Source organism: Neopelma chrysocephalum, unplaced genomic scaffold, assembly GCF_003984885.1.
Source record: "Neopelma chrysocephalum unplaced genomic scaffold, ASM398488v2 Primary Assembly neopelma1_23, whole genome shotgun sequence".
NCBI classification, from domain to species: Eukaryota; Metazoa; Chordata; class Aves; order Passeriformes; family Pipridae; genus Neopelma; species Neopelma chrysocephalum.
In genome coordinates this window covers 30,218,922-30,245,059 of record NW_020897691.1, presented here as the reverse complement: position 1 = coordinate 30,245,059, position 26,138 = coordinate 30,218,922, and the positions used below count along the sequence as shown (strand labels likewise).

Genomic DNA, 26,138 nt, shown 5'->3' with positions numbered 1-26,138 from the left:
TGTCAGACCCTAACAAAATATGAAGGTTTTAGGACTGTGCTACAAGGAGATGACAATGATAGAATGACTTGGGAAGAGGTTCAAGGCTTTATAAGATCAAGCATCCTACAAGTTGCCTTCTGCTAACTGAAAATGAGACTGTGCACATAGCCTGTATGGGAAAATTTGGTCATCAAATTTAAGGTACTTCATTTTGAAAAACTATATTCTGAAAATCTTTGCTATTTATTTTACAGTATGTACATTTAAACAGCCTGGTTGATTTTAGGTGAGACTGATGTATCAATCAATCAATCAATCAATCAGCATCCTTTTAAAGGATGTAACCAAAACTGGAAAATAAAGTGCTTGTTTGCTTCATCTATGTATTCTGCACTCTTATGGTCCTCATGTCTTTCAGCAGCATAGGTCTGTAGATTGCCTCCAACTTTTCCATGTAGTCTAAATAATCACTCACTTGAAATCCATGGAGTGCTTCTTCCTGAACAAATACACACAAAAAACATTTATTAGCTAGGAAAAAAAGATGCACAACTCAAATTTAATGAACTCTAAGCTTCTAAAGATAGCCCATTTTGTTCTGCTTGTCATAGACTGGGTGTTTAAAATAGATTTTATTACAATTTAGTTAGAAATACATATTTGGCAAGATCTGCTTCCAGACAGTTTTTTCTAATTACAGACTTGGTATCAGATAGTTTTATTTCATGTGGATATTGTCTATCTCATTTTTGGAGAGCATGACATTGAAGATTTTTAAGAAAAACAAAGTAAGCTTTAAGAAGGGAAAGCCAGGTACTAAAATATTCTTTTGAAAAAAAGATTTCTACACCAACACGGGGCATGATAAGTGTGGCTTTTATATGCAGCCAGATTCTCAAGAAAACCAGGAGATTAATAGTAGATGCATATTTTTAGAATCAGTGATAAGGGGAAGACCTGTATGAAGTGCTTAAATAAAACCAAAGTATTTCTGCATCACCACAAGTGAGTAATTCTTTGCAATTCCAAAACACAGAGTAAAAGAAGTTGCCCTGAGAAAAAAGAAACAAACAGACCATGTTCCTTGTAATGGCTACTATATTAGAGGGAGAAGGCAGATGCACCATGGAAAGCAGGATCCTGAAGAATAGTTAGGTAAAATGGGTGAATTCGTTGCTGTTGTGTACCCCTCATCTACTAATCAGTATTACCACTGCTGGCACCATGTGTTGCAAAAAATTCTCTGCAGCCAGACAGTCCCTGTGGACACATGTTGTACGTCTGGTGTATTGACTGTGCATCTCTGCTAAGTGGAATTCTCCTGAGAACATACATTCAGGCTTGGAAGGCTGCACTTTGGCATCTGAACAGGAATTCAAAATGGTCTTTCTTTGTATTTCTGCTCTCCTATACACAGGCAAAAGCGAAGGTACAATTTAACCTTTCAAGTTGTTCTTCATGCACTGTGAGAAGGCTGACTACAGTGGAATATAAAATATATATATCATATATATAGCTGAAATTGAATGGCGTGTAGTGACAGGACAGGGGGGAATGGCTTCAAACTCAGAGTAGGTTTAGATTAGATATTAGGAAGAACTTGACTGTGAGGATGGTGAGGCACTGGCACAGGTTGTTCAGAGCAGCTGTGGATGCCCCCCCTGGAAGTGCTAAAGGCCAGACTGGATGGGGCTTTGAGCAACCTGGTCTAGCTGAAGGTGTCCCTGCCTATGGCAGGAGGTTGAAACTGGATGGTCTTTAGAGTCCCTTCCAACCCAAACCATTCTATGGTTCTATTTTTCTTTTTTTTTTTTAATTTCTCATTAATATAACAGCACCATGTCAAATCTTTGGCCTGTTTATACTGTAAGTGGCAACATACAAATTCTCTCTTCTATAATTTACATATACTATCCAGTAATGCCATAAAGATGTAGCTTTTAAGCCACATTGTCCAAAACCAGGGAAAACTAAACAATACATTCATTAGACTGTGTACCGAACATTTTCAAGGAAACTGACTGACCTGACATATCATTCACATTTAAGAATATGTAAGTTGGATGCAAACTAGTCAGAAAACTACTATTCTTAGGACAGACTAAGATGCAGTTCTCAGAAGAATTTTTGACAGGAGAAAAAAGACCAGAGAAAATGGCAAAAATGTCTCTGTGAAGAAGAGTAAAATATTGTATCCATTTGTGACTGCAGCTACAGCTAAGCAGTACCCTGCAAAAAATCAAAAAAACCCAAACATAATTTATAATATCAAAAGGATATGAAATTGTGTGGCTGGTTGTACAGTAATTGCCATCTCATCAATATGAAAGCTTGCTGAGCTTGCTGCCACATCTCTTCAAGCTTCAGTAAGAGACCACTGTGTAAACTCACCTTTTCTGGAGAGCATCTATTTTAATGAGATTGGGTCCACATACATGCCTTACTGTGGCTATTTACTTTGCTTATGAAGGGAACTGATTAGGACAAAACACAGGAAAGCTATTCTCTAGAAAATACTATGCCACAGTTTCCTGCCAGGGAATGAATCAAATTGAAGTATTATCCCACTCACTTAAAATAACTAAGTGAAACTCAGTAAGAGTTCCAGATTAAGTATGTTTTCAGTATTGAGAGCCTTGCTTCTCCTCAGCAATTGAAAAATTAAAAAAGAAACCATTACTTTAAGAAAAACCTGAAGATCCTGGGCTTCAGTGTGCTTCAGAATGTCTTGCTGTAGGTGTCTGAACACAGAAATACACATATATATTTGATAATCAGGACCAAGTAAAATACAGATAGCAATGTAGTGACAGATCTCACTCCAGTCCATGTAATTCCAGAAACACTGAGTTATCCACTGCAGACAAATCTAGATGAGAATGAAATTATATATAATTAAATCATTGTAGACAGTCATAACTGATCAGCTTTATCTCTTTTCTATAAGATAGAACTCTTTTCCTATAACAATTAAAGGGATGATGTACAAAAGAAGCCAAGAATCACCATTTTTAAAGCACAGCCTCTGAACAGACTTCTAGCAAGTTCACCTAAACTTAACACCCTGCATCCATGCATCTCACTTATTTGAGTATATTCTAGCAACTCCTGAGGTTGAGACATAAGACTCAAAGTCCAAGGAAAGCAAAGGTCATTTTTTTCAAGACTTTGTTTTAAATGTGGCCCAAAGGGCAATGACAGTGATGAAGGTGTGTTCAATGTGGTTTTTCCTTTACATTACTTCTTTGCCTTATAAGTGAATATTAGGCCCTTCCTTAAGACACATTTTCATTTAATGAAGTGGGTATGGAACACAGCTAGTGACTCCTTTTCCTGTTCTAAATTACAATGTATTAAGATGTATACTGGACATTTCATTTAGTTCTAGACCACAAATCTTCTGCTAATCAGTCCTTAAGTGTTTAAAAATATGCAGCAGGAGAAGTACCAGGATTCTAATTAGATGACAACAGCCGTACTCTGGCAGTAAATCTGTTTTGAGGTATTTATTGATGCACACAATCACTTAAATACATCAGAACTGTTTCCACAGTTCAGAGTTTGTTTCTTTTTAATGCTGCAGTAGAACTGCAAAATCACACAAAAGATACAGTGGCACCCACCAGTGGCATTTCAGTAACGCGATAAATAGATGAAAAAATCCTTGCCAGCAGTTTAGAACAGTAACTAGTCTATTACTGAGGGCACACAATTAAAAAAAGTGTAATTTGCACAAGAATAGGTGAAGAAGTGACTCTCCCCATGTGTTTTCACACCCCAAAAGAAGGAACCTTATTCTAAGCACCTCATTCCTATGCTGAGATAAATTTCCTCATCTGCCAATCTTCTCAAAGACCAACTCCAAGCTATTTTAAGCAATACCTGAACCACACTGGCATCTGCCCCCATTAAGAAGTCTCTTCAGCTGCAAATCTTGCAGCAAAAAGGAATTTTGAAGGCGTAAGACGAACAACATTTTCCTTGCCTCAGCACAGCAATAAGCTTTCTTTCTGTGGTGCAATGTCTTCTGCATTGGCCATCTAACTCATTACTGCATGAAGCTCTTTATGCTTCATCATGATTGCAGTCTTTATAAGTAATGCTTCATACCAAAGAATTGTTATAAGTACACAAAATGAAAGCTATCATTATAGATAACTATTCTTCTTTAATAACATCTCTTTACTATAAAAGAATATTGTGTTACCTGACTGTAATAGATATGGTAGCTCATATAAAATTAATTTTGCTCTAATATCACTGGAACTGCTTCCTATTATATAACTATTCCAAATTACTCATTTCCCACCTATAGAAAATTTAGAGAATTATTCCAGATACTTGGTTTAGTTTTAATGCTAAATATGAACATTTAGTATATATTATTTATATCAAGTTTTCCGCATGAATATGTAACAGAAGGTCATCAGCTTCAGTACACTGTTGTTATTCTACCAGTCAGGTGCTTTCTATTTTCAGATGCTCTAAGTCACTATGTGGTCAATACCATCTCTTACCCCCCGTTTCATAACCACTACACAAGCGCTGCGCAAAAAAACCACAGTAGTTCCTCAGCATTCTTGATTTTGTGCATTTAAGTCAAAAGGTTGATGATACTTTAATACACTTTGATCAGTTACCTGGGATGGAGTGAAGCCAGACATGTGGAAGGCTGAACAGACAAGTGGCAACTCAGCTTTCAGCAACATTTCAATGTGGTGAGCACTGCAAAAATAGACTGGATGGATGCCATATTCCACTGTTGTAACAGGCAGGTGAATCTGGTTAACATAATCATCAACAAAAAAATTGAGGAATAGGATCACAGACTACAGAAATTTGTTTTTTATAATACTTTGCTGAGAACAATATATAAAAATATACACTTACACGTAAGATAAGTAATTCTGATTATTTTAGAGACAGGAAACAGAATAAACAAAAAAGGACACACTACCATCAATAAAAACTTGTAGTAAAACTAAAGAAAAGTGTTGATAACATATCCTGATTATTCCTTTTAATTAGAGTCTAGTTTTTTACATTAGTTCTTTTTTAATTGTCAAAGGGTTGGAGAAACCATTGTTATATTTTAAACAAAGGAACAGAAAGAAAAAAAGACCAATTTCTGTTGGATTTTTTCCCCATTTGCTGGTGGAATGGAACTTCTATGGTATTTGAAGTTTTTTTTCTGTAAGCACATTTCTTTGTAGGACGTGTGGAGTGTATGAGTGAAATTCTATTTTGTGCAGCAAAAGCAGCAGAGGTTTTATCCCTATGGAAGGCTCTGGATATCAATGCCCAGTTTCTAGGTAATGAGTCCTTGGCACCAATGGTTTTCAGCACAATTATATTCACACAATGGAGCAAATTTCAGCACGAATTTCATTAGGCTGGAACAACCTCAGGGCCAAACTCAGTGCTGTGAATGGACCAATACGGTCATCCCTTCTAGTGACAAGACAGATCTACTGATATTAATGCGTACATTATTCTACATGTAGAAGAGGTATGGAATCTACTCCACGCATCTTATACCCCAGAGTTCTCTAGTAGAGACTAGAGTTGGTTTAGAGTGTATGTTCAAAACATTCAAGGCAACATGACAATGTCCAAAGGGTTTTATTTTAAATAGATGGAAACACCCTAATGAAAGATAGAAATGATGTTTTCTATACTACAAACTTGATCCAAAACACCGATAATTTAAAATTCTCAATCACATAGTATTTTTGCAGTAAGAATGTTTAAAATTTAGTAAATACATTCTAATGTATCAAGTAAATTTCAAAACCAATACTTTTACTAAAAAAAAATCAGATGGATAGACTTGCACACTATAATAATTAAAAAAGGTCATTCAACAGTATTGCAGCCTTCGCACAGAATTTAATGCCACTAACGAGGTTTGCTTTACTGCCAGCTCTAAGATTCAATAACATTGTCTTTACTATCACTCCCCTTGATATTTCACTCCTTTTAAACAACAATTTGAGCAACTGTCAAAACTATATTGTTCTGAGACAATTTTCCAGGGCTACATATTTAGTTAGGGGGCTTTAATGTAAACTTAATGCATTAAAAAAAAAACAAAAAAACCTCCCAAAATTAGGAAATTAATCAAGTCTCCCTTATAAACTTTCAAAGCTGCCTTTCAGAAAGACACAGATTTTAAATTCTTACAGATAAATGCAGTCTTGGTAGCCAGAGAAATGCTGAAACAAGAAGACGTGAAAATCGCTGAAGAAACGTCAGCGTCCTCTCCCTGTCCCCTGACATTATGAGGAAGATGGAAGATGCAAACCAGTCATAGCCAGCATAGCGCTCCTGCAAGCAGCCTGAATGAGAAGGTTAAGGAACTCAGGCAGAGATCTCCTCCTCACTGCCCTGCAGGAACTACAGCCCTTCTCCTCCCCAGGCCGTGCTCACAGAGGCAAGAGCTGGTTTTTTAGACATGGGCCAAGGGGAATATAGCTGCACAGAAGGCAGCATCTTGAGGCACAATTGTCTCTCAAACTGAATTAAGAGAAACAATTTGTTTTCCCCATACACTAATTTTCTTTCAGTCCATAAGTAGTCAAGGTAAACCAACAAAAGTAAACAAAACCCAAGCAAATGCAAAAAACCCTGCACCAAAACAAGTGTGCTTATAAAGTACAAGAAAGGAGAACAGTGGAGAACATGAGTTGTTAAAATTATAGAAAAAAAAACAAAGTAAAAGAAAAGCTTTAAAAACGAAATTAAGCATATTGTGACTAATATATCTTAAGTGTATTTAAGAGTGATACGCAAGTCTAATGGAATAGAATAGAGCAAAGCTTGTTGGAAAGGTGTATCTGTTTTGTTTAAAAAAAAACAAGTTCCACATTAGATCTAAAAGAGTCAGAAGTCAAAACATTCCTGTTGATCAGATTACATTCACTTATCATTACACAGGCAAAACCATTAACAGTGCTGGTATTGTGGAAGTACCACAAATACTCATTAATGCTCAAAGCTGCATTGCTGCAGACTCTTTATAACATACAAAAATGTGATCCCACTCCAAAACAGTTAATGATGAAAATGAATGAGACTTGCACTTCTGAAAAAAGTATGGGAACAAAAGGGTGAACATTTTCTTGGGTGCACTGGGTGTGCATTTTAACTTATCAGATTCTCAAAGTAAAAGTGCTGCTTTTTAAAAATTGTTTTCCGTAAATATTACACATCTATGCCACTACCAAAAGCCCAAAGCAAGACTTCAAATTCCATTGGCATTTTTAGGCAATATAATTTATACCATCAACAAAGGATACAAAGCGAAGATACCACAGTTCTTTGCTGTTGTTTCAGGAATTTCTCACAATTCATTAACACGAAACACAGGCCATTTTCAGCATCTTCTTTTAGCAAGTTTAAATGTTTTCCATATCTAGCACAAAAAGTTCAAAACCAAAACTGTTTAAATACTTTTTTTAATTCCTAAAAGCAAGAATTCATATTTAATAGTCCTGTAACAGTAAATCTGTCATAGCATTGTTCATCACTGTGTTGTAGATGTACACATAAATGATTAAAGAAAACCTATTATGCTCCACCTAGGAAGGATACACACCAAACATCATCTACTCAGTGTTACAGTTCCTCACCTAAACTCCTTTTAGTTCAGTTTTGGAGACTGTCATGGGGAGGAGCAAGTACTCAAACAGGACTCAGTTTCTTCACATACAATATTTAGAATTCGATATAACTATATTGTACATGTAATTATTATAATCAGAATTCAAATATTACTGCTAAAGATAGCAACCTGTGAAAGTACAGACATCTTAGCTTTTTCTTCATCACAGCTCTGAAAATTACCAGCCAAATAAAATGTTTAAATGGCATATAAGTAAGCTTAGCTAAACAGAACCATTTAGAGAAGTAATGCAAGGAAAAAAAGACACATAATTCAGGATAATGCAATTTTATGGTAAATCTTACTAGCAAGTTACAATTAGTCTTTACAAAAATGCAGGATAATAGCATATATAATCTGTAAAGATAATTTAATTATGTACTAAGACTTTTTTTAATTTACAGTTAGAATTCATTTTCTTGAAGTTTATCTTGGATTAGATAGTATAAAGCAATGAGTTGATGGATTAAGCATCATTAAAGTCATTCCATGAAAATCAAACAAATCCTAGAAATACTCTAAGGAAATATTTTAATACCATGTACCTGACTGTCATTTCAACACCAAGCTGCTGCACAGATGAAAGGCTTTCTTTCTTCACATCTATTTCCATGGCTAAAACAGAAGGAAATAAATTAAATAAAGTATTATGGAAAATATGATTTTAACTGAATACGAATGAAAAGCTTCTTTTATGTATGCATACCAATTCTCCAGAACTGTTTCTTATTCGAAATTAGTTTAGCAGAGTTTGGAAAGGATACATCAAGAAACTGCATTCTTCATATATTGTTTTTTATGAAAATCACCTTCTTTATAAGGAAATCCTCACAGTTAATATGATTATCATTAGCTTAACAGCATGATGTAAGCGAGCAACACCATTTTCAGTCCCATTTCTTAGTAGTACTTTACCATTTTTTGCCTAGAAATCAGGCAAGGCAACATATTCTGATCTATTTTCTTCCATTCCAGTAGCCTTAAAGTCTCTTAGCAGTAATTCCAACTTTATTAAAGAAAGTTCTATTTTGATATGAATCACAGAAAACTTTATAACTGATGGATTTTAAAAATCCTGTATTTCTATGCATTTTTTTCACACAGTAACACATACTCCATTTTCTGTATTTGTTTAAATTAAAAATCCAAGTTAGAAAAATTAAAGAAACCTCTGCTGTAGTATTTTCTTAAATTTTAAATTCTAATTTCAATTAAAAATGGGCATTTTTTCTATCATGAACATGTATCATCTAATAGAACTATACTTCAGACAAACATTACAGTCTAATAATATTACGAGTTACAAAACTGAGGGCTTAAACCTTTAATATAATTCTTTGAAAGCGCTACTTAAAAAACAGCAACAAATGAAACAAATAAAAAACCCTAATAACTGACAACATTTGTTAAAAATGTAATAGATATGGCAGCAGAAGTTAAAATGTATTCATGTAAATGATAAATGTAAAAATCTGATTAAGCAGATCACACAGTAACTTAATATGTATTTTTTCTATATCCTCAGACAGATAGAGAAATCAAATTGAAGGATTCCCTTGCTACTCATTCAAGTAAAGGCTCTATGTTCCCGGTAAGCAAACAGGGACTAAGGGATTAAAAATGAAATAGGTTCAGGAAGGAAAGCCCCACCAACCCCCCCAAAAAAAGGCACTCTGCTCAAACGAGTTGAGGTATGTTGAAATTTTTATGAAGAAAATAATACAACAAAATTACAAATTACACTCAAAAATGAAGCAGTAAAATTCAGCAGAGGGAGTATGGCAAGAAAAAAACCCTCACTCTGTTTTACAACTTTCACAGAGGACAATAATTTAAAGTGTTAGAGTAATGAGAAATTATCTTGTACTTTTGACAAATACATTTATGTATAAGAAAAATCAACTGACCTTCAAGTAAAATGAATTTATTCAATAATCTGATGGTATTGAAATATAAACCCACATCAGAGAGGGGTTTTTTTACCCGAAGAACAGAAGCTTCAATACCTTTTGTATAGCATACCAGCAATGCAATATTTGGAAGAATACTTATAAAATTACAGGGCCTTTCAGTTAAAAACCCAGAGATAACTGAAACAGTTCTTAACTTTTTACAGCTCCTGTTCCAAGTTACCTGTTTGCTCAGTCTGCAATTACCATACTAAGTCAATTCATTTTCAAGTTCCTGCATGCAACCGTGAAGGCAAGAGGCATACTTACATTTTAGAAAATAGGGGGAATTTGAATGAGTTGGTGATGGCTAATGGCTAATTCACTCCTAACACCACCATTTATTTAATGGCAAGAGAGATGCAAGGGGTACATCAACCTCTAAGCCACAATACAGCTCTGCCTACATTCTGAGATGGATCTTCTTGCAGGTGGCAATGCAAGAGCTGGGATTCCAGTCCAGCAAGGGTGTAATGAGGAATAGCTCAATCCACAGTCTGAGCCCACTTTCCATTTTGTAACAGTTTACAAGTACTAAATGCTTATTTCTCATTAACATTAAAAAACTACAACTGACTTCACTGATTCTCATTGTCTTTTCTTCTCTGTTGTAATAATTTGTTAGTTGCTGAAACGGGTTTTCTCCCTATCAGTTTTCCTTTTGATATTTTCCCCTGTATTGTTAAAGAAGATAAAATTAACATAGAGTTTGGATTGAATAATAATTTTCTATCACACGGTATCTTATCAAGGCAAAAACTCTTGCTTTTAGACACCACTGTATTTGACATAATCATAGTTCTGTACTCTGCTAATCCACAACTCACGATGGGAACATGCAAACTATGGTTCTTTGTCCTGGGTAAAAAGTTTTTATTTTCCATTTGGTTTACCACTTCAAAGAGTGGGAAGACTAGGCTTTAGAACACTATAAAGTCATTTAGAATACACAAAGGACAACCTCCCACTGATTAAAAACTGGACCTAGAAACCTTAAATGCTCCATTAAACTTAGAAAAATGTTATTAAAACCAAGGGAAATATTTAAATACTGCGTATTGCAATCCACGATTAAAAAGCTGACTAGTAAGCTTGGAGGAAAATGTTGTGACTGTACTATTGTAATGATGCCCATACCTCTGAATCAATACACTCAGTTAATTTTCTACAAAACTTATTTGACAGATATTTTTTAATACACCAGATATAACTGCCTTGAAACACAATAGTCTTCATAACAAAAGGCATGGACATATCAGTTTTCTAAATAAGAATGCCGTTTATCCTCAAAGGCCAGAACACCTCTCTGAACTGTGAATTAATAACAACATGATACAGCACTCTGGCTATTATTAAACGGAATGAAAAACATGCTTTGGTAGCTACCTTTTTATTTATCTAATAAAACAAAAAAATCTATGTTGAACAGATATTTTACACTTCTTTCTTTAAAAATGCAAAACACTGTAAACTAGAAATTGAGCCAAAATTAAACTAGCGACTTGAAGGATACCAGAATTCTCTGGGAGCTGATGTACAATTTTAAAAAATTGTTATAATAGAAAGCACCTCAGTGGGCAGTACTTTTCAGAATGTTTTGTAGCATTCAGGAGCGCAAAATCAGACCACCATAAGGCATGATTTCCAAAGGCTCCTACGTATAATTATTGAACTCGATCTATAGCTATAAACATTTCAGAGTAAGTTAACTGGCATACACAATTCTGTAGTATTCTCTCTCATCAGACTAGACTTCAATCAACTTTACAACTTACATGAAAGATTGCTTTCTTATTCATTTTCCCTCTTACCATGATGAATCTTTTATGTGTTTAAATCAGAAAACGAGCTACACTGCATTCATACTGAAATGACAGGATGCCAAGCTGAAACAGCTTACAGCATATTTCAGAGAACTTGTATGGTCTTTAGATAATATTTAATTTATTTCCCTCTTTAAAGTGCTGTTACCCCAAAGAAACGACTGGCTTCCTTTTGTGTTGAGTGAAGAAGATTATTAAAGCTCTCACATTATTGATTTAGCTTTTTCACTCCCTCATGCCCTGGCCAAATGTTTTTACGTCTACATAAATGATCTTTGGAAAATGTTAATGCATGCTAAATTTTAACTTCAGTGATGTTCAGAAAGATGAGTTTTCTTTGTATGGATGGAAAAGACTTTTGATTCAAAGGAACTATGCAAGTAACTATTCTGCAAGCATTCTGGATTCTGAAAATCCCATGATAACCAGGGTCACCTGCATTATTCCTGCAGATACTTCAAAAATCTTACAAGCATGTAGTAGGTACGTTTGCTATCAGATCTCTAGTCCTTGGCTTGGTCCATATAAACTGAAATTGTGGAACTCATAATTTATTTTTTTTGTTAAAAAAGAGCAGATTTTTTCTTATTGTTCAACAGGTACCTAAACATTGCCCATGGACAGGTGCCCAAGCAGTCAATATAAATCTTTATGTTCTGTCAGTATCCATCCTCTCTCTGATGTTCTTAAGAAAGTTTTCTATTTTAAAACATTATTTGCACTTGGGGCACAGCAAAAGTCATGAGTTTCTCTATGTTCCGCTCTGTCATTTGCTACAATTTTTTGACGGTGTCACCTCCTCCACCAGGCTACTCATCTAGAGTATTTCTGACAGTCTGAATCTCATATTCCTTGTTAGAATATATAATTGTCTATAAAAAAATCTTATTTCAAAAAAACGTATTACTATGTTGGATTTGAACTGCGAATGGAGACAGTATAAACAACATTCAAGAGTACTTGCTGGAGAATGTTGTTGGCTTCTCAGAGATAGGTAATCTCATGTGCTATTCCACCCCGAGTATTGAACGTATATGTTATGTCATCAGTACACTTGTCATAACAGTACAAAATCAAAATATTCATATTAGAGCTTCTTTATGTATAGGTCATAACAAATACTCAAGCTATTTTTGGCAACAGCCTCATTAAGAATGACCCACGCTTTCAATCCATTACCTAAAGTGGCAATGGGAAAAATGCTCTCTGCTGACAGCATCCTTAAAGTGTAGAACAGTCTTTAAAGAAGTGGATTAATCAAATAACGCAGGAAGAATGTAAGAATGCCCTTCCTTTTCCTTCCCTTTAAGACCAATTTGGGGTTGAAAACCTGTATTTCTCATTTGCTACTCCTTCTGAACAGCTCTATACTGACACCTTCCCACTGGTGTTTTTAAAATTTCTTAGTTCATTACTCAACCCACCTGACCCTTCAAAGATTAAGAGCTCATTTAATGGTAGGAAGTTCATATGAGATTTTGTTCAGCTGGAGAACTAAGCCTCATTGAAAAGAAGGAACACATTGTGACATTTGAGTGTTATGGCCAAGGCCTGAAATCCCTGAGGTTCTGTCCCTTTGGCAGTACATGGAGGAGCTGCTTCAGAAAGTCCATTGGAAAAAGAAGACTCGACTGCAAGGGCATCTGCAAAAGTAGAGCTACCAAAAAAACCTGCCAATCAAAAAAGGTTGCAGCATTCCCAAATTTGGGCAGTTTGCAACATATGGTGGAGGTCAATTAAGAAGCACAGACACCAACATATTAAATGACTCTGCACATGGAATTTCTCTGATAAATGGGTTTGCTGAAACCTTGAGAAAACTTAGACATTTCCACAAAACATTTCTTTTGCATTGAACTGGAATTTGCTAACAGAAAGAGCAAGAGGCTGTTTTAGGAACTTCATATCCCTAAGGCATAATGCATAGTATTTTATACTATAGCAAATTTCAGTTTCTTGCCATTCTATTGCCTATTACAGCTACGCATCAATGATTTGGTTTTCAGTATTTTGGGTTTTATTAAGAAGAAAGAAAAATGAAAGCAAACTAGAAAGTATTAATTCTAGGAAAGGGAATAGACAGAGATCATTAACACATAACGCACAGATTCAGTCATCAATCCACGTCACAGCAGTGTCATTGCTGCTAGCAGCAAGTAAACTTCATGTAAGATTTTTGTTGGTTTATAATTAAAAATTGCAACTGCATAGTGGTTTATCAGATTTTTCCTTCTCTCATCTTGAAAATGATAACAACCCAAACTAATTTGATTTTTTCCTATTTGCAATTTTATAATAGACTGAAATCCTGAGGGGTTCCACAGCAGATGGATGACTGTGTTATTCTAATTACAACTAGCTACACGTTTACAAAGCTGTCATTTTTTAAGATAATCAATTTCTCATGCCAAGAAATATGATAAAAACTGAATATCTTTGTGCTGTACTGAATCCACTTTCATGAAAAATGTGACTTGTCTTCATTAAAGAACTATCAGAAACTGTTTCCAGTTCCTCAGACCCAAATTTATTTCAGAGAATGGTGGACACGAGCAATTGCCAAGTGCATGTTTGGCTTACTTAGATGTGGAGCTAGAAAGATGTTACCTTCTTACTTATTAACTTTACCTAATACAGAAAAATGTCTCTACTGTAACAGTAGTTTTAGGATTTAGCTTAGACAGCTCTTACATGTGAGCGTACGAAAAAGAAACTGTGAAATAATGTCATTCAATAATTCTCTCTGAAGACATCGCAATGCTTCATGAAGATTAGTAGAAAACTGTGGGAAATGCACAGAAATTTGATCACTCATTATTCAATCAGTGATAAACCTAATTTTAAACAAATAAGGTCTGATAAAGATTTGAGTGTGTTTTGTTTATCTCTCCAGTACAAATATAGGAAGCATAATGCACACTTGGGTACTCAAAGTGCATTACCCTACCTTCATAGGAATGCCACACTGTATATTTTATGATGTAAAAGAGAACCTGAAATGAGTGTGAATTTAGCTATACAACCAATTTCTACAATCAAGTCCTTTTACTGTTTCAGAGTGGAGTATGATCATAGGTTCAATTTTAGAGCCAGACTTTTGTTTCATGTCAATCAGTATTAATTTATTGGCCTAAACTAGCTTCCCTGGTCAACCCTTATTGCTACACCTCTCTGAAAAAGGTGCTATGAAATCTTAATAGCTATTTTCCTATAAAACTTAAAAGAAACCCTTGATGAAACAAGTGGTGTTTGACTGAGTAACATTCTCTGTTGGACTGGAGAACTCTACGCAAAAGAAGTCTGTGCTAATGGTGTTGCTGACAGGGAAAGAACACAATAAGACACCATGAGCCCTTTGCTTACATTTCACATCAGTTTCTTACCACCAGATTACTGACTATCCTTGAGAAGATCTCTCACTCTCCTATTTCCAAGCTTGTCTTCATTAAAGCACGTGCAATATGAAAAGCATTTTGCACATGAAAACTGTTCATCAGACAACCCTTTAAATGTTGCAGCCTTTATTTGATATTTGAATAGGCAAACTTATCCAGAATTAATGTCCAATGGTGCCTGAATAGTGCCCATTCAGAAAACACAAAAAGCAGTATCAGACAGGCTGAGTTGTTTATCATGAAAAGAAAATCTGCCAAGTTCAAGAAAAGCAAGAACCGAGGCTTTCACTCTGTTATCTCTGTCTCTGTATCTATTTTTTGGGATTTTTCATCCTAAAATATTAATTCAATGTATGCAACTGTCACGGGATTTTCAAATGTGGTCTTTCTTCAAAGATGGCATTAAATTTTAGATAAATAATGCAGTGGTGTTGCCACCGCCACCTAATCAGTTTATGGTGAAATCACTTACATAGAAGATCTAGGTTCAACCTTCCTGAACGTGTTTTAAATCCTAGCTTTGACCAAAATGTTAAGAAGAGAGGATTAAAACTAAGGTATTCAACATCTAAGTGAACACAGTAAGGCCTACTGCTTCTTTTCCTTAGAGTTTTTTCACATTATATGGAAGCACTTAGCTATCATGATTAAGAAAGAGCAGGATTGCTGTATTTGCTGGGCAAGACATCCATTTGGAGGCTGCACAGATGTTTGTTCTTCCCCTAGGTTAGTTTTTCCCTTATTCAAACCACATGGGTTTTCCTGTTTTTTTAACAGGAAACACTAAGAACCTTGCAAACTTAGGTCTGCAGGCTATACTTTTCTCCAAAGAAATGAGAGATACACATTCCCCAAGGCAGAAAAGAAAATCCCACCTGGGCCTTCAATTTGACTGGAGAATGTGTGGTATTTGGAACTAAAGAAAGAGATGCACGTCAAGGAGCAAGAGGGGCAGTCTAGGTGTCAAATAAATAATTTACAACATAAAGACATTTTGTGAGGTTTTAAAGGAAAAATCAAAATAATTGCTTGAATTAGAAAGTGTCAGAAATATGTAATTAGCAAGCCTTATGAGTCCATGAAATTATTTTATTGATCATTCTGACTCAAAAGAAATTGAAAAGTAAATGACAATCTAATGCAGGACAACACAAAACACTTCCAGGATCTTCTAAGAAAAAATAAAATTGTGATAAAATGTGACACTTCAGTAACTCTCTTCATTAAGCAAAGAGACAGATTCTCAAATAAAATTGAGGGTGTTCTGTTTGCAAGCTTTCAGACAGTAAAGGCCACTACATAAATGAAAGAGAGCCTCTAAATTACTAAAGGGTTTTATGCTTTGAAACTTCAAAGGCAAGCCTGAAGTCTCCAAGGATACTATATTTGCATCCTATGGATAAGAAAATAAAATATCAGTATAAATAACAGACTCTCCCCAAAGCAGGCTTAGTTCTCCACACTTAGTGGCACAGTAAGTACTCTAAATGGCTGAACTACAACCTAAGAGGAGTCCTGGACAAACAGTAAAGAATGAAAAGTGCATTTTCCAGCAGATATTAACATTGCTTCTAAATCTTCTAATTTTGCCAGTGCTTCAAAGCATTAAAATACATTACTTTACACTCAGAATAAATCAGCTTTATCATTCATCCTTTGTTCTTGGCTGTAAGCATGACATCTGTAAAAAACTAACACTCAGATTACTCTGACAACAATAACAGTTCTTTAACACATATCCTTTAATGCAATATAAATTGCATACCTTTTAGTTGATTATATGTTGTGGGGCTTTCAAAAGGTGTGCCAGATTGCTTACACCATCTAAATATTTATGCCACCAGCTTTGCAAATCGTGCTATAATAGCTGTCAACAAATACTCTGAATCATACCCTCACCTGTTCTGCATCTCCATTTTTCCCTTACACACATAGAAATGTGAAAGCCCATCACTAATAATTACCTGTACTCTTTAATCAAGCACATTATCTTTTGCTCCAAAGTGAGATATTTCCCACCAGTTAAGTAACGAATTTCTGAACTGTGAAAGAACATTTTAAACAACTCCCAAAACGCTACAGTTACATTTAGAAGGAAAGTAATTTAAATATGAAGAGGCTGCATGGCAATAAATTATTAGGAAACTGACCTTTATAGTTTCCCGTGCTGAAATAACAGTCCGTTCGGCTTTCAGAAAGATGTGACACGAACTTTTCAATTAATTCTGCCAAAACTGCAAAATGTAAAAACCCATTAAAACATTAGAGGCAATGAACAAAATGTGGAACTACATTAATTAAAAAAATGACAATATGTGAGAAAGTAAAGCTATTTAAATTCCTGCATATTTATTCATGTTTTTATGGGGCAACAACTCAAAGCATGCATTGTGCTTTCACATTCCTAACACCATTCCTAACTTAAATTAAATTTTAATAGCTTCACTCAAAATATATTCAGTGTAAACAGAGAGTCCCATATTATCTCTATATCCTCCAAGGATTACTTCAGAATTTGTCACACGGTTTCAATATGAAATGAAAATTAACTATAATTAAACTATAATATTTTACCATATTTATCTCTGTATGTAGACAGGAAATAAAATCCCAAATAAAACCAACTCACATACAACAAAAAACTGACACCACCACAAAATTATGCTAACAAAAGTACATGAAGTTTTAAGGGCTGTTTACACAAAAAGTCAATATAAAACCCCCTCAAGATAAACCATCACAAGATAAAAATTATTCACTTAAAATTATGCAACAGGAGCACTTCCTTTGGGGAATTCTGTAGTTAGCGATGACCGTGAAGGTTCTTATTCAGTTCTTGCTATGGAACTTTTGAGTCTGCAGATACTGCATAGATGAGTGAGATGCTGACATCTGTTCACTATGGGAGGAAATCTTATCTCCCACTTTGAGAGGAAGCGAGCCAGGAAGTTAACAAGAACTCTCAATGACAAATCATTATCAAAACTGTTCCTGATACCTCAATTCTGCAAGTCTGAGGCTACGGCAACTGAGCACATGACATCATACAAGTTTAAACAATGGATACAAGGAGCCTTTACCCATACTGCTGGGAGGAAGCCTGTAGAAGGTAAGCTTTATTAAGAATTTAAGATAAGAACAATGAACAGCTGTTATCTCCACAAACAGGATTTAAAGCATAGTGATATAACCTTCTTCTCACAATAATGCAAAGCAAGGGAGTGTATTTAGAGAACAACAAGTGCTGCTACTTATGGGATTTCCTGTTTACAGGCTGCATGTTACCATTTCCTTGGCAGCACCTCAATTTAATAGCAATGAAGCTTCAGCTCCTGTTCCCCTGTTCCTGCACATAACTCCATGCACCCACAGGTGGTTTTGCTGGTCTTAAACCAAATAATTCGTAGAATCATAGAATGGCCTGGGTTGGAAGGGACTTTAAAGATCATCTAGTTCCACTACACCGTTTAAGCAAATAACTGTATGAGCAGCTGTAGCAGCACAAGTAAGGCATAACAATCTGTGATGGAGGTGCAATGGAGAAAACTAAAAAACTCTTGAATTTGCCTCGCTGACAGGAAAACTATCACAGGAGACTGCAGAGCAAGTTCTTTCAGGAATGAGGAGGAGGAGAAAGACAGAACCTCTACCCACAGTCTGATGCTTGTTATGCCAGAAAAACAATGAAAAAAAAGATATCATAAAGATAATTAACTCTTCTTCCAACCATTTTTAACTAACATACTGACATTAAATCACGATTTTTTTTTTGTTTTGATTAGTTGTTTAAAACATTTACAGAAATTAATTTACAGTAAATGAGTCCATAAAAAGTTTTTAAAAGCCTGACTTTTGGTAATACTAAAGAAGTTTCACTACAACAGCTAAACATGAATTTATAGTTAGAGTTACAAACCCAACAGTAACAAAATTAATTTTGCATTGCAAAGGACTATTAATTAAAACAAAAAAAATTACATATGTAATCTATATTCCTAAGCAATCTTATAGTGAAAAGAAACTGCTAATTAAATATAACGTAGCTATTTTTAATCATGGTTAATAAACCACATAGGGCTAGGAAAAGCAATTTATTTTACAGAAGAGTAACAATTTATTCATTTTGGGAGAATAAACAAGCTCACTAATCTCCACTAATGTGCTTAGTGGAATTTAGCCCACAAACAATATACCAAATATTTGTGTAAAATGAGCAAACGTGTCTATTCCTGGAGCTGTAGATAGTAAAAAGCAGAAATTAAATTTGAAATTTTTAACTAGCTATATGTTTACTGTATGACTATTAGTATGCCATACTATGATAATAAACAAGAACTATGTTAAGACTAAAATACCCCATGATTCAGAAAATTTAAAACCAAGTCAGGACATTGCACATTTCTTTCCTTTTTGTTGGAAGACATCCACAAGCTTGACCTAGTAGTTGAATACTTCAGTTTAGCGCTTAAGTTAATAAGAGAAGCGACAGCACAACTGCTAAGCAATTTTTTCAAACTCAAGCACTAAATTGATTTCCAGCATTTGAAAGTATTTATCTATGTGCCTGTCAGGATCTTTGAAAAGCTGTTAATCAAGTTTGAGAGAGGAAGACACAAATGAGAATTTATCAAAACACACGTGGTTCATACATAAATAGAGGGTTTTCACAAGACACTGTCTCTCCCAAAGGAATGTCCATGTGAAATGACAAGTAGCTATTTTAATTTTTGTCTTTTAATACTAAATCATTTAGCTACCATTTGGACACTATCATGGAAACTGTTTTACTGATTCTTCATATAACCAGAAAAGTAGACAAAAGAAATTTCAGCAGGTTCATTGTACAGTACAGTCAGTATTGCTGTAAAAGCCCAATTTCTCATGCAGAGTTTATATGGCCTACCAACTCGGTGAAAATGTTGATTTTCTTAAATTATGGTAGCTTGGCTGTATTAGTGTTGAACATTTTAGGAGACTGGCAATCACCTAATGCAAATTTAATTCACACACAAAATAAAAAGAATTTTAATGTAGGTATGTATAATCATATACAAAATAAATGAAAGAGTTTTAATCATTGCAGTATGCTCATAAAATATCCAAATTCCTAAAGGATTTTTTTTTCTTTGGTACGAAAGGAAGGTAATTGAAATGGCTTTAAAACTGCATAAGAGCACTGATTGAAAAAATTGATGTGATTAAATCTGTTTTATTAGGCAACGACCATGAGAGGTTATCTGATCCCTACTCTGAAATTTTTAAGTCAAAAAGATCAAAAACTGCAAAAAGTATCAGATTTTTTTGAATCATCTAATGTAACTAGTGTTACTGGATCATACTCTATGATCATATTCCATGATCCATACTGGATCATATTCTATGTATGATCCAGATGCTTCAAATCAGTTTAAGGGAAAATACAAAAACCCCTCTCTTAAGAGCTAACAGTATTTCTGCTTGACTTGTGTTAGAGGTTAAAAATTCAAGAGTGAAAAATCTTGGACCGATGACTTTTTTGAGTAGTGTCAGAAATTTTCAACTCCATCAACCATACTTCAGTATAATAAATGTATGAAAAACACAGTTAGCAATTCCACTCTTAATGGCAAAAACAAGGAGGACTTTCAACTACTGTACATTAAAATGACAAAGGAACAACCTCCAATTTCTTTGAAAAGAAGAAAACAAGATAATAAGAATTCTGTCAGTGATTCCATTAGAGATAAAGATTGCATATCTTCTTTATTAATGGAAAAAACAACCTTTCAAATCCTACCCAAATGCCATAATCTTTACACACCTGCATGCACATTCACATGCATTCACATGGCTTACAGGATATTCATTTGGAAATGGCTCCAAACTGGTTTGGAGGACAGAAGAAAGAAGTTTTGATCTGCAATTGTTCTTCCTCTTTAATATGAAAGACCCACTGTTCCACTCTAATTCTGACACAAGCTTCCTTGAAAAATCAAGGACATAAAAAGGTAAACAACTCTTTTGTATTATTCTAAAAACTTCTTTTGCAAATACAGTATTTTTAAAGCGGTCATACCGAAAAATAAGAACAGACCACAGGCAGAGTCAAGATCTGAGTGATCTTGAAGGTGGAAGATTTGGTCCACATTAAAAAGCACTTAATTGAGCTCAGAGAATCTGTGTTCTTCTCACAGAGAAGAATAGGCTCCTCTGAGGATCAATTCAGAATTGAAATCTAATGCAGTTACCCTGATGTGGTTTTTCTGAAATCACAACATAGAGAATTCTCTCTCATACTTAAGTTAAGACTATGGAAGACTAGAATGCAAGAACAAAGTTAGTCAAATCTTCTTTAGCTAGACATAATGAAGACTGAAATGAAATACTTTTCTTAAAAAAAGAAACAGCATCATAGAATGGTTTGGGTTGGAAGGGACTTTTAAAGGTCATCTACTCCAATGCCTCTGCAATGAGCAGGTTCATACTCAAGTAGATGAGGTTGCTCACAGACCAGTCCAACCTGACCTTGAACATTTCCAGGGACGGGACACATACCACAATTCAGGACAACCTGATCCAGTGGTTCACCACCCTCATTACAAAAAATGTCTACCTCTACCCCCTTTTAGTTTAAAAACATTACCCCTTCTCCTACTGCAACAGGTGCTGCTAAAACATTTGTCCCAATCTTTTTAATAAGTCCCCTTTCAAGTACTGAAAGGCCACAATAAGCTGAAGCCTTCTCTTTTGCAGGCTGAATGACCTCAGCTCTCTCAGCCTATCTTCATAGGAGAGGAGCCCTAGCTCTCTGATCATCTTAGTGGCCCTCCTCTGGACTTGTTTCAACAGGCCCATGTCTTTCCTGTGCCAATGACCCCAGAGATGGACAGAATAATCCAGGTGAGGCCCAGGGGAAGGATCACCTCCCTCAACCTGCCTGCCATGCTTCTTCTGATGCAGTCCAGGATCCAGTTGGCCTTCTGGGATGCAAGTGCACATTTGGCAGCTCATGTCCAGCTTCCCATCCACTAGCACCCCCAAGTCCTTCTCAGCAGGGCTTCTCTCAGTCCCTTCATACCCCAGCCTGTACTGCAGGTGCCGGACCTCGCACTTGACTTGTTAAACCTAATGAGGTTCACAGGGGCCCACTTCTCTAGCTTGATTAGGTTCCCCTGGATGATATCTCATCCTTCAGGTGTCTCAGCTGCACTGCCCAGCTTAGTGTCATCTGCAAAATTGTTGAGATTGCACTCAATTTCATGGATTCAATTGTCTATGTCATTGATGAATGTATTTAACAGCACTAGTCTGAATATGGACCCCTGAGGGATATCACTTATCAGTGACCTCTGTGTGGACATTAGGCCAACAACCATTACCCTCTGGATGCAAGGCAGTTTTCTCAGTCCACCCAACAAATCAATCCATAACTCTCCAACTGAGAGTTCATATAGATAGCATCCATGTCTCTTCTCTTGTCCACTGATATTGCTGCTCCATCATAAAGGCCATTAGATTGGTCAGGCAGGACTTTCCTTTGCTGAAGCCGTGCTGACTTTCTTGCATCACCTCCCTGTCCTGCATGTGCTTCAGCATAGCTTTTAGGAGGTTCTGTTCCATGATCTTCCCAGCCACAGAAGTAAGGCTGACAGATTGGTGGAAGGGTCCCCCTTCCAACCGTTTTTAAAATTTTTCCTTTATCCAGCCACCTGGGACTTCATCTGACAACCATGACTTTTCAAAGATCATGCAGAGTGTCTTGGCAACTACATCAGCCAATTCCATCAGGACTCTGGTATGCATCTCACCAGGTCCTATAGACTTACGAACATTCAGGTTCCTGAGATGGTTATGAATCTGATCTTTTCTTATGCTGGGAGAGACTGTGCTTCCCCAGTCCCTGTCTTGCCGTCCATCCATTTGAGAGGCATGGGAAGAGAGATGGACAGTGAAGACTGAGGCAAAATACTAAAATGTAGTATTCCACTGCCTTTGAATACAGGAGAACCTTTCCATCAAAAACTAAATTGCCTCTTATCTTTACTTCTATACACAGAAGGGGTGATGACTGAGATAACCCTCCTTGTTGAGATTCTGGCAGCTGTACAGCATACCTTGATATAAGTTGCATTTACAATGCCCGATTAGGCTACTTTGATAAACTGCCAAAGTTTAGCATTTTGTTATCTTGAATTAAGAACACCACAACAGCACACAACAGTCATACCTAATGAAAACATCCATCTTATTGTTTCTTTATCCCATGGGGAAAGTTCTGCAGTTACTTTCAACTTTTTGCCGCAATTCCTAAAGGCTGCAGCACAAATACATCACAAACAATGACACTGACTCAAAGGATCACAGTATTTTCTGTCAACATGTTTCAACAGAACTAGCTGAGATGATGCAGAGCTCACAAGACATTAATGGATTCCAGAACACTTTGTTGATTGTAACCGCTCTCTCCATCATCCATTTCACTTGTAAAAACTGAAGAAAAATCCTATGTTTTCCATTAAGAACTCACATGCAATTTCAAGAGCTGCTGTCTTTTCTTTTGTTGTTTGGTTGTTTTTAAAAAAACAACTTGATGGCAAATTCATAGGCCCTAAAGAATACTGGTGATCCAAATCCAGATCCTCAGGGAGACAGGTGATGGAAACTCCAAATGACTCCATGGAGAAAGTAATTTTAGCTGAGTCTACTATCCCTATCCACATCCACGTATGGATATAAAGCTTGAGAAGAATCATTAGGATTTGGGGACTGAGTATCTCTCATTATGAAGGGAGCTAGCACATAATTGATATGATCTCTGCTACACTCTTAATTTATTTTACTTTGGGTTTATAGTCTCCTAAGAGAGGGAGAGGATTAAGGATGTTGAATCTCTCCAAAAGTCAGTTGCCAATACAACATTAACTGGGAACAGATGAAAAAAGAAAAATCCTACACTTTCAGTCCTGACACATTAAAAGACATACAAGTCTGAAGAAGGTTTGTATCTCTGTTTAGCAGCTCAATAAAGCCTTTCAAAACTGGGTCTTGGTGTCTGAGCACAGAAATTACCTCAAAGCTACAGTCTGCTTTAGCAGAGAAAATGTCAATCCAAGGATAAAGATGGACATTCCCAAAAGTAATGCATCACCAGAGCATTTAGCACGAAAGTATTGACCAAGTCAACGTGAGCGTAATCAACACCAGAAGCGTGAATTAGAGATACTGGTACTATACAGTTTGCTCAGAATTTTCTGATGGAGTTCAAGCAGGTTCTATAGATTTAGCATCTGGTAATCCTGATACCAGATCACAAAACAGTTTTAATAAATCAATACACGCTATACTATACAGTCATTGAATCCAATGTTGTCTTTGCTCATTATGTTCTGGTTCAACTCGAGTTAATGTCACTCTCCCTTAAAAAGGGCCCACTACAGGAAGCGCAAACATGCATCTTTGTTCTGTAAACCTTAGAGATTGCTCCATCTGTAATTACAGAGAAAGTTTTGATTTCTGGGCATCTGGACTGAAGTCTCTCAGTCCTCTGAAATTTAGGAGAGCTTCACATGCTGCAAAAGATACACAGCAGCACAGCTGTTTCTCTTAAAAGGGATTCAATGAACATGATGTCTCAAACCACAGAGCTTGCAGATCTTTTCCTGCTTCTGAAATATCTCCAAGCGCATATACAACATCTGAAGAGCTGTGCATCCATATTAAATTACGAGTACTTACACTGAGTTCATATTACTATCACTTTGTAATGTGTTTTCATTTACTTTCTGATTCACTATGCTATTCGGTTTCTATTTCATACTTAACTTTTTGTATTATTTGTGAAAGCACTTGCAGATGTCCATGTGAGGCTTAACAACAGTTCCACAGATACTTTCTTGTTGACTTTTACTCCCAGTTCCATCTCAGTTGGAAACAGTTATCCAGAAGCAAGCATAATTTTTTGCTTTGGGTTATGAAATCTTAATGACTGTCCTTAATTCCTCATTCTAGATGGTACCTCCAACCAAGTTGCAGAAAACAAACTACACAAGTTTTAAGGCTATGTACAGATAACTACAAAACACAAAAGGAAATACTATTCCTTTTCTTTCTAAGCCACCTACTTTAAATGTGTGCTGTTTATTGAAAAAAGTATGTTTTTTTCAGCAAGTAAGTGTTTTTAGATGCTGGAACACAGATGAACAATTTTCAACAAAAGTTTCATATAATCCCAGATGAGATCAGTCTAGAAAAAATATTGCTTTCAAATAAAATTGGTTTTACAAAGACTAAATTATTTGTGCTTCAAAATATGAAACACCAAAAAAACCCCTCACGGAACTACAATATCAGAGTCATACAAGAAAAGTAAAAATACATTTTTGATAGAAAAATCTAGGGTTTTTTTATTGCTACTCTTCAATATATTTTTCTTATACTAAGAGAAGCTCATATAAAATACATCCAGCTATTTTTGAATGGTGATGAATCTCTATTTATATACCTGTTTCACAAAGCTGCCTGAATAGGTGCATTTGTGGATGTGTACTATATAATGTATATCATTAAGTGTATACATGCATTACATACAAATATCTATGTATTTTGCTACATATGTATTCTGCCTACACACACATTCTTCCAAATCAAAGGTGAAAGCTCTAATTTACAATCCCCTAAGACTACAGACTCAAACTTGTTTCAAACAAGCTGTAAGAACAGAAAGCTCAGAATTTAAAAAAAATAATGGCCCATCTTCGCGAACGAAGATTTGGGGAAAGGTCTTTTACCTTTCCAGCCTGCGCAATGGATTTTTTAGGTGAGACACAGCCTGCGCTGAACTGAGCCCACCCTTTAATCCTAAGGTTCATCTGCCGGGGCCAAGCAAGCTTGGACAATGGCAGTGAGGTCCTCAGGACGTAGGTTTGTTTAGAGTGTCCTTCTCATAGATGGATGGCCACACAGGGCTAACGACCTCCATCAGGCCAGGAGACCGGGATTTGAACCCGTGGTCGCAGCAGTGAAAGTCCTGCACGCTAACCACTAGGCCACCAGGGGTCTCAACACAGAATTTAGAATCATTCAATAATTACTGAGTTTTACCACATTATACAAATGACAACTTTAAATCAGTTCCTGTAAAAATAACTTAGTCTTGTGTCAGGGGAGGTTTAGGCTGGATATTAGAAAGAGGTTCTTCACCCAGAGGGTGGGTGGGCACTGGAACAGGCTCCCCAGGAAAGTAGTCACAGCACCAAGCCTGCCAGAGTTCAAGAAGCATTTGGATGATACTCCTGGGCATATGGTGTGACTCTTGGGGTTGTCTTGTGCAGGGCCAGAAGTTGGACTC

The 26,138-nt window shown here is 35.9% G+C and overlaps 1 protein-coding gene across 9 annotated transcripts in view; it reads right to left on the bottom strand.

Annotated features, from left to right (window-relative positions):
* Positions 1-228: 228 nt before the first annotated feature.
* Positions 229-26,138, bottom strand: part of TBC1D32 (TBC1 domain family member 32) — an 85,558-nt gene continuing 59,648 nt past the window's right edge. For 7 of the 9 annotated variants that reach the window (XM_027692222.1, XM_027692258.1, XM_027692229.1 and 4 more), the window contains 7 exons: positions 16,963-17,046; positions 8,191-8,260; positions 7,281-7,396; positions 6,166-6,320; positions 4,623-4,763; positions 2,663-2,851; positions 229-481 (listed from right to left, as the gene is read on the bottom strand). In XM_027692222.1, the coding sequence (XP_027548023.1) occupies positions 362-481; positions 2,663-2,851; positions 4,623-4,763; positions 6,166-6,320; positions 7,281-7,396; positions 8,191-8,260; positions 16,963-17,046 (875 nt within the window). In that variant the 3' untranslated portion in view covers positions 229-361. Of the gene's footprint in view, positions 482-2,662; positions 2,852-4,622; positions 4,764-6,165; positions 6,321-7,280; positions 7,397-8,190; positions 8,261-9,893; positions 10,269-16,962; positions 17,047-26,138 lie in introns of those variants that run through there. The other 2 variants (XM_027692274.1, XM_027692292.1) reach the window with 2 other exon arrangements.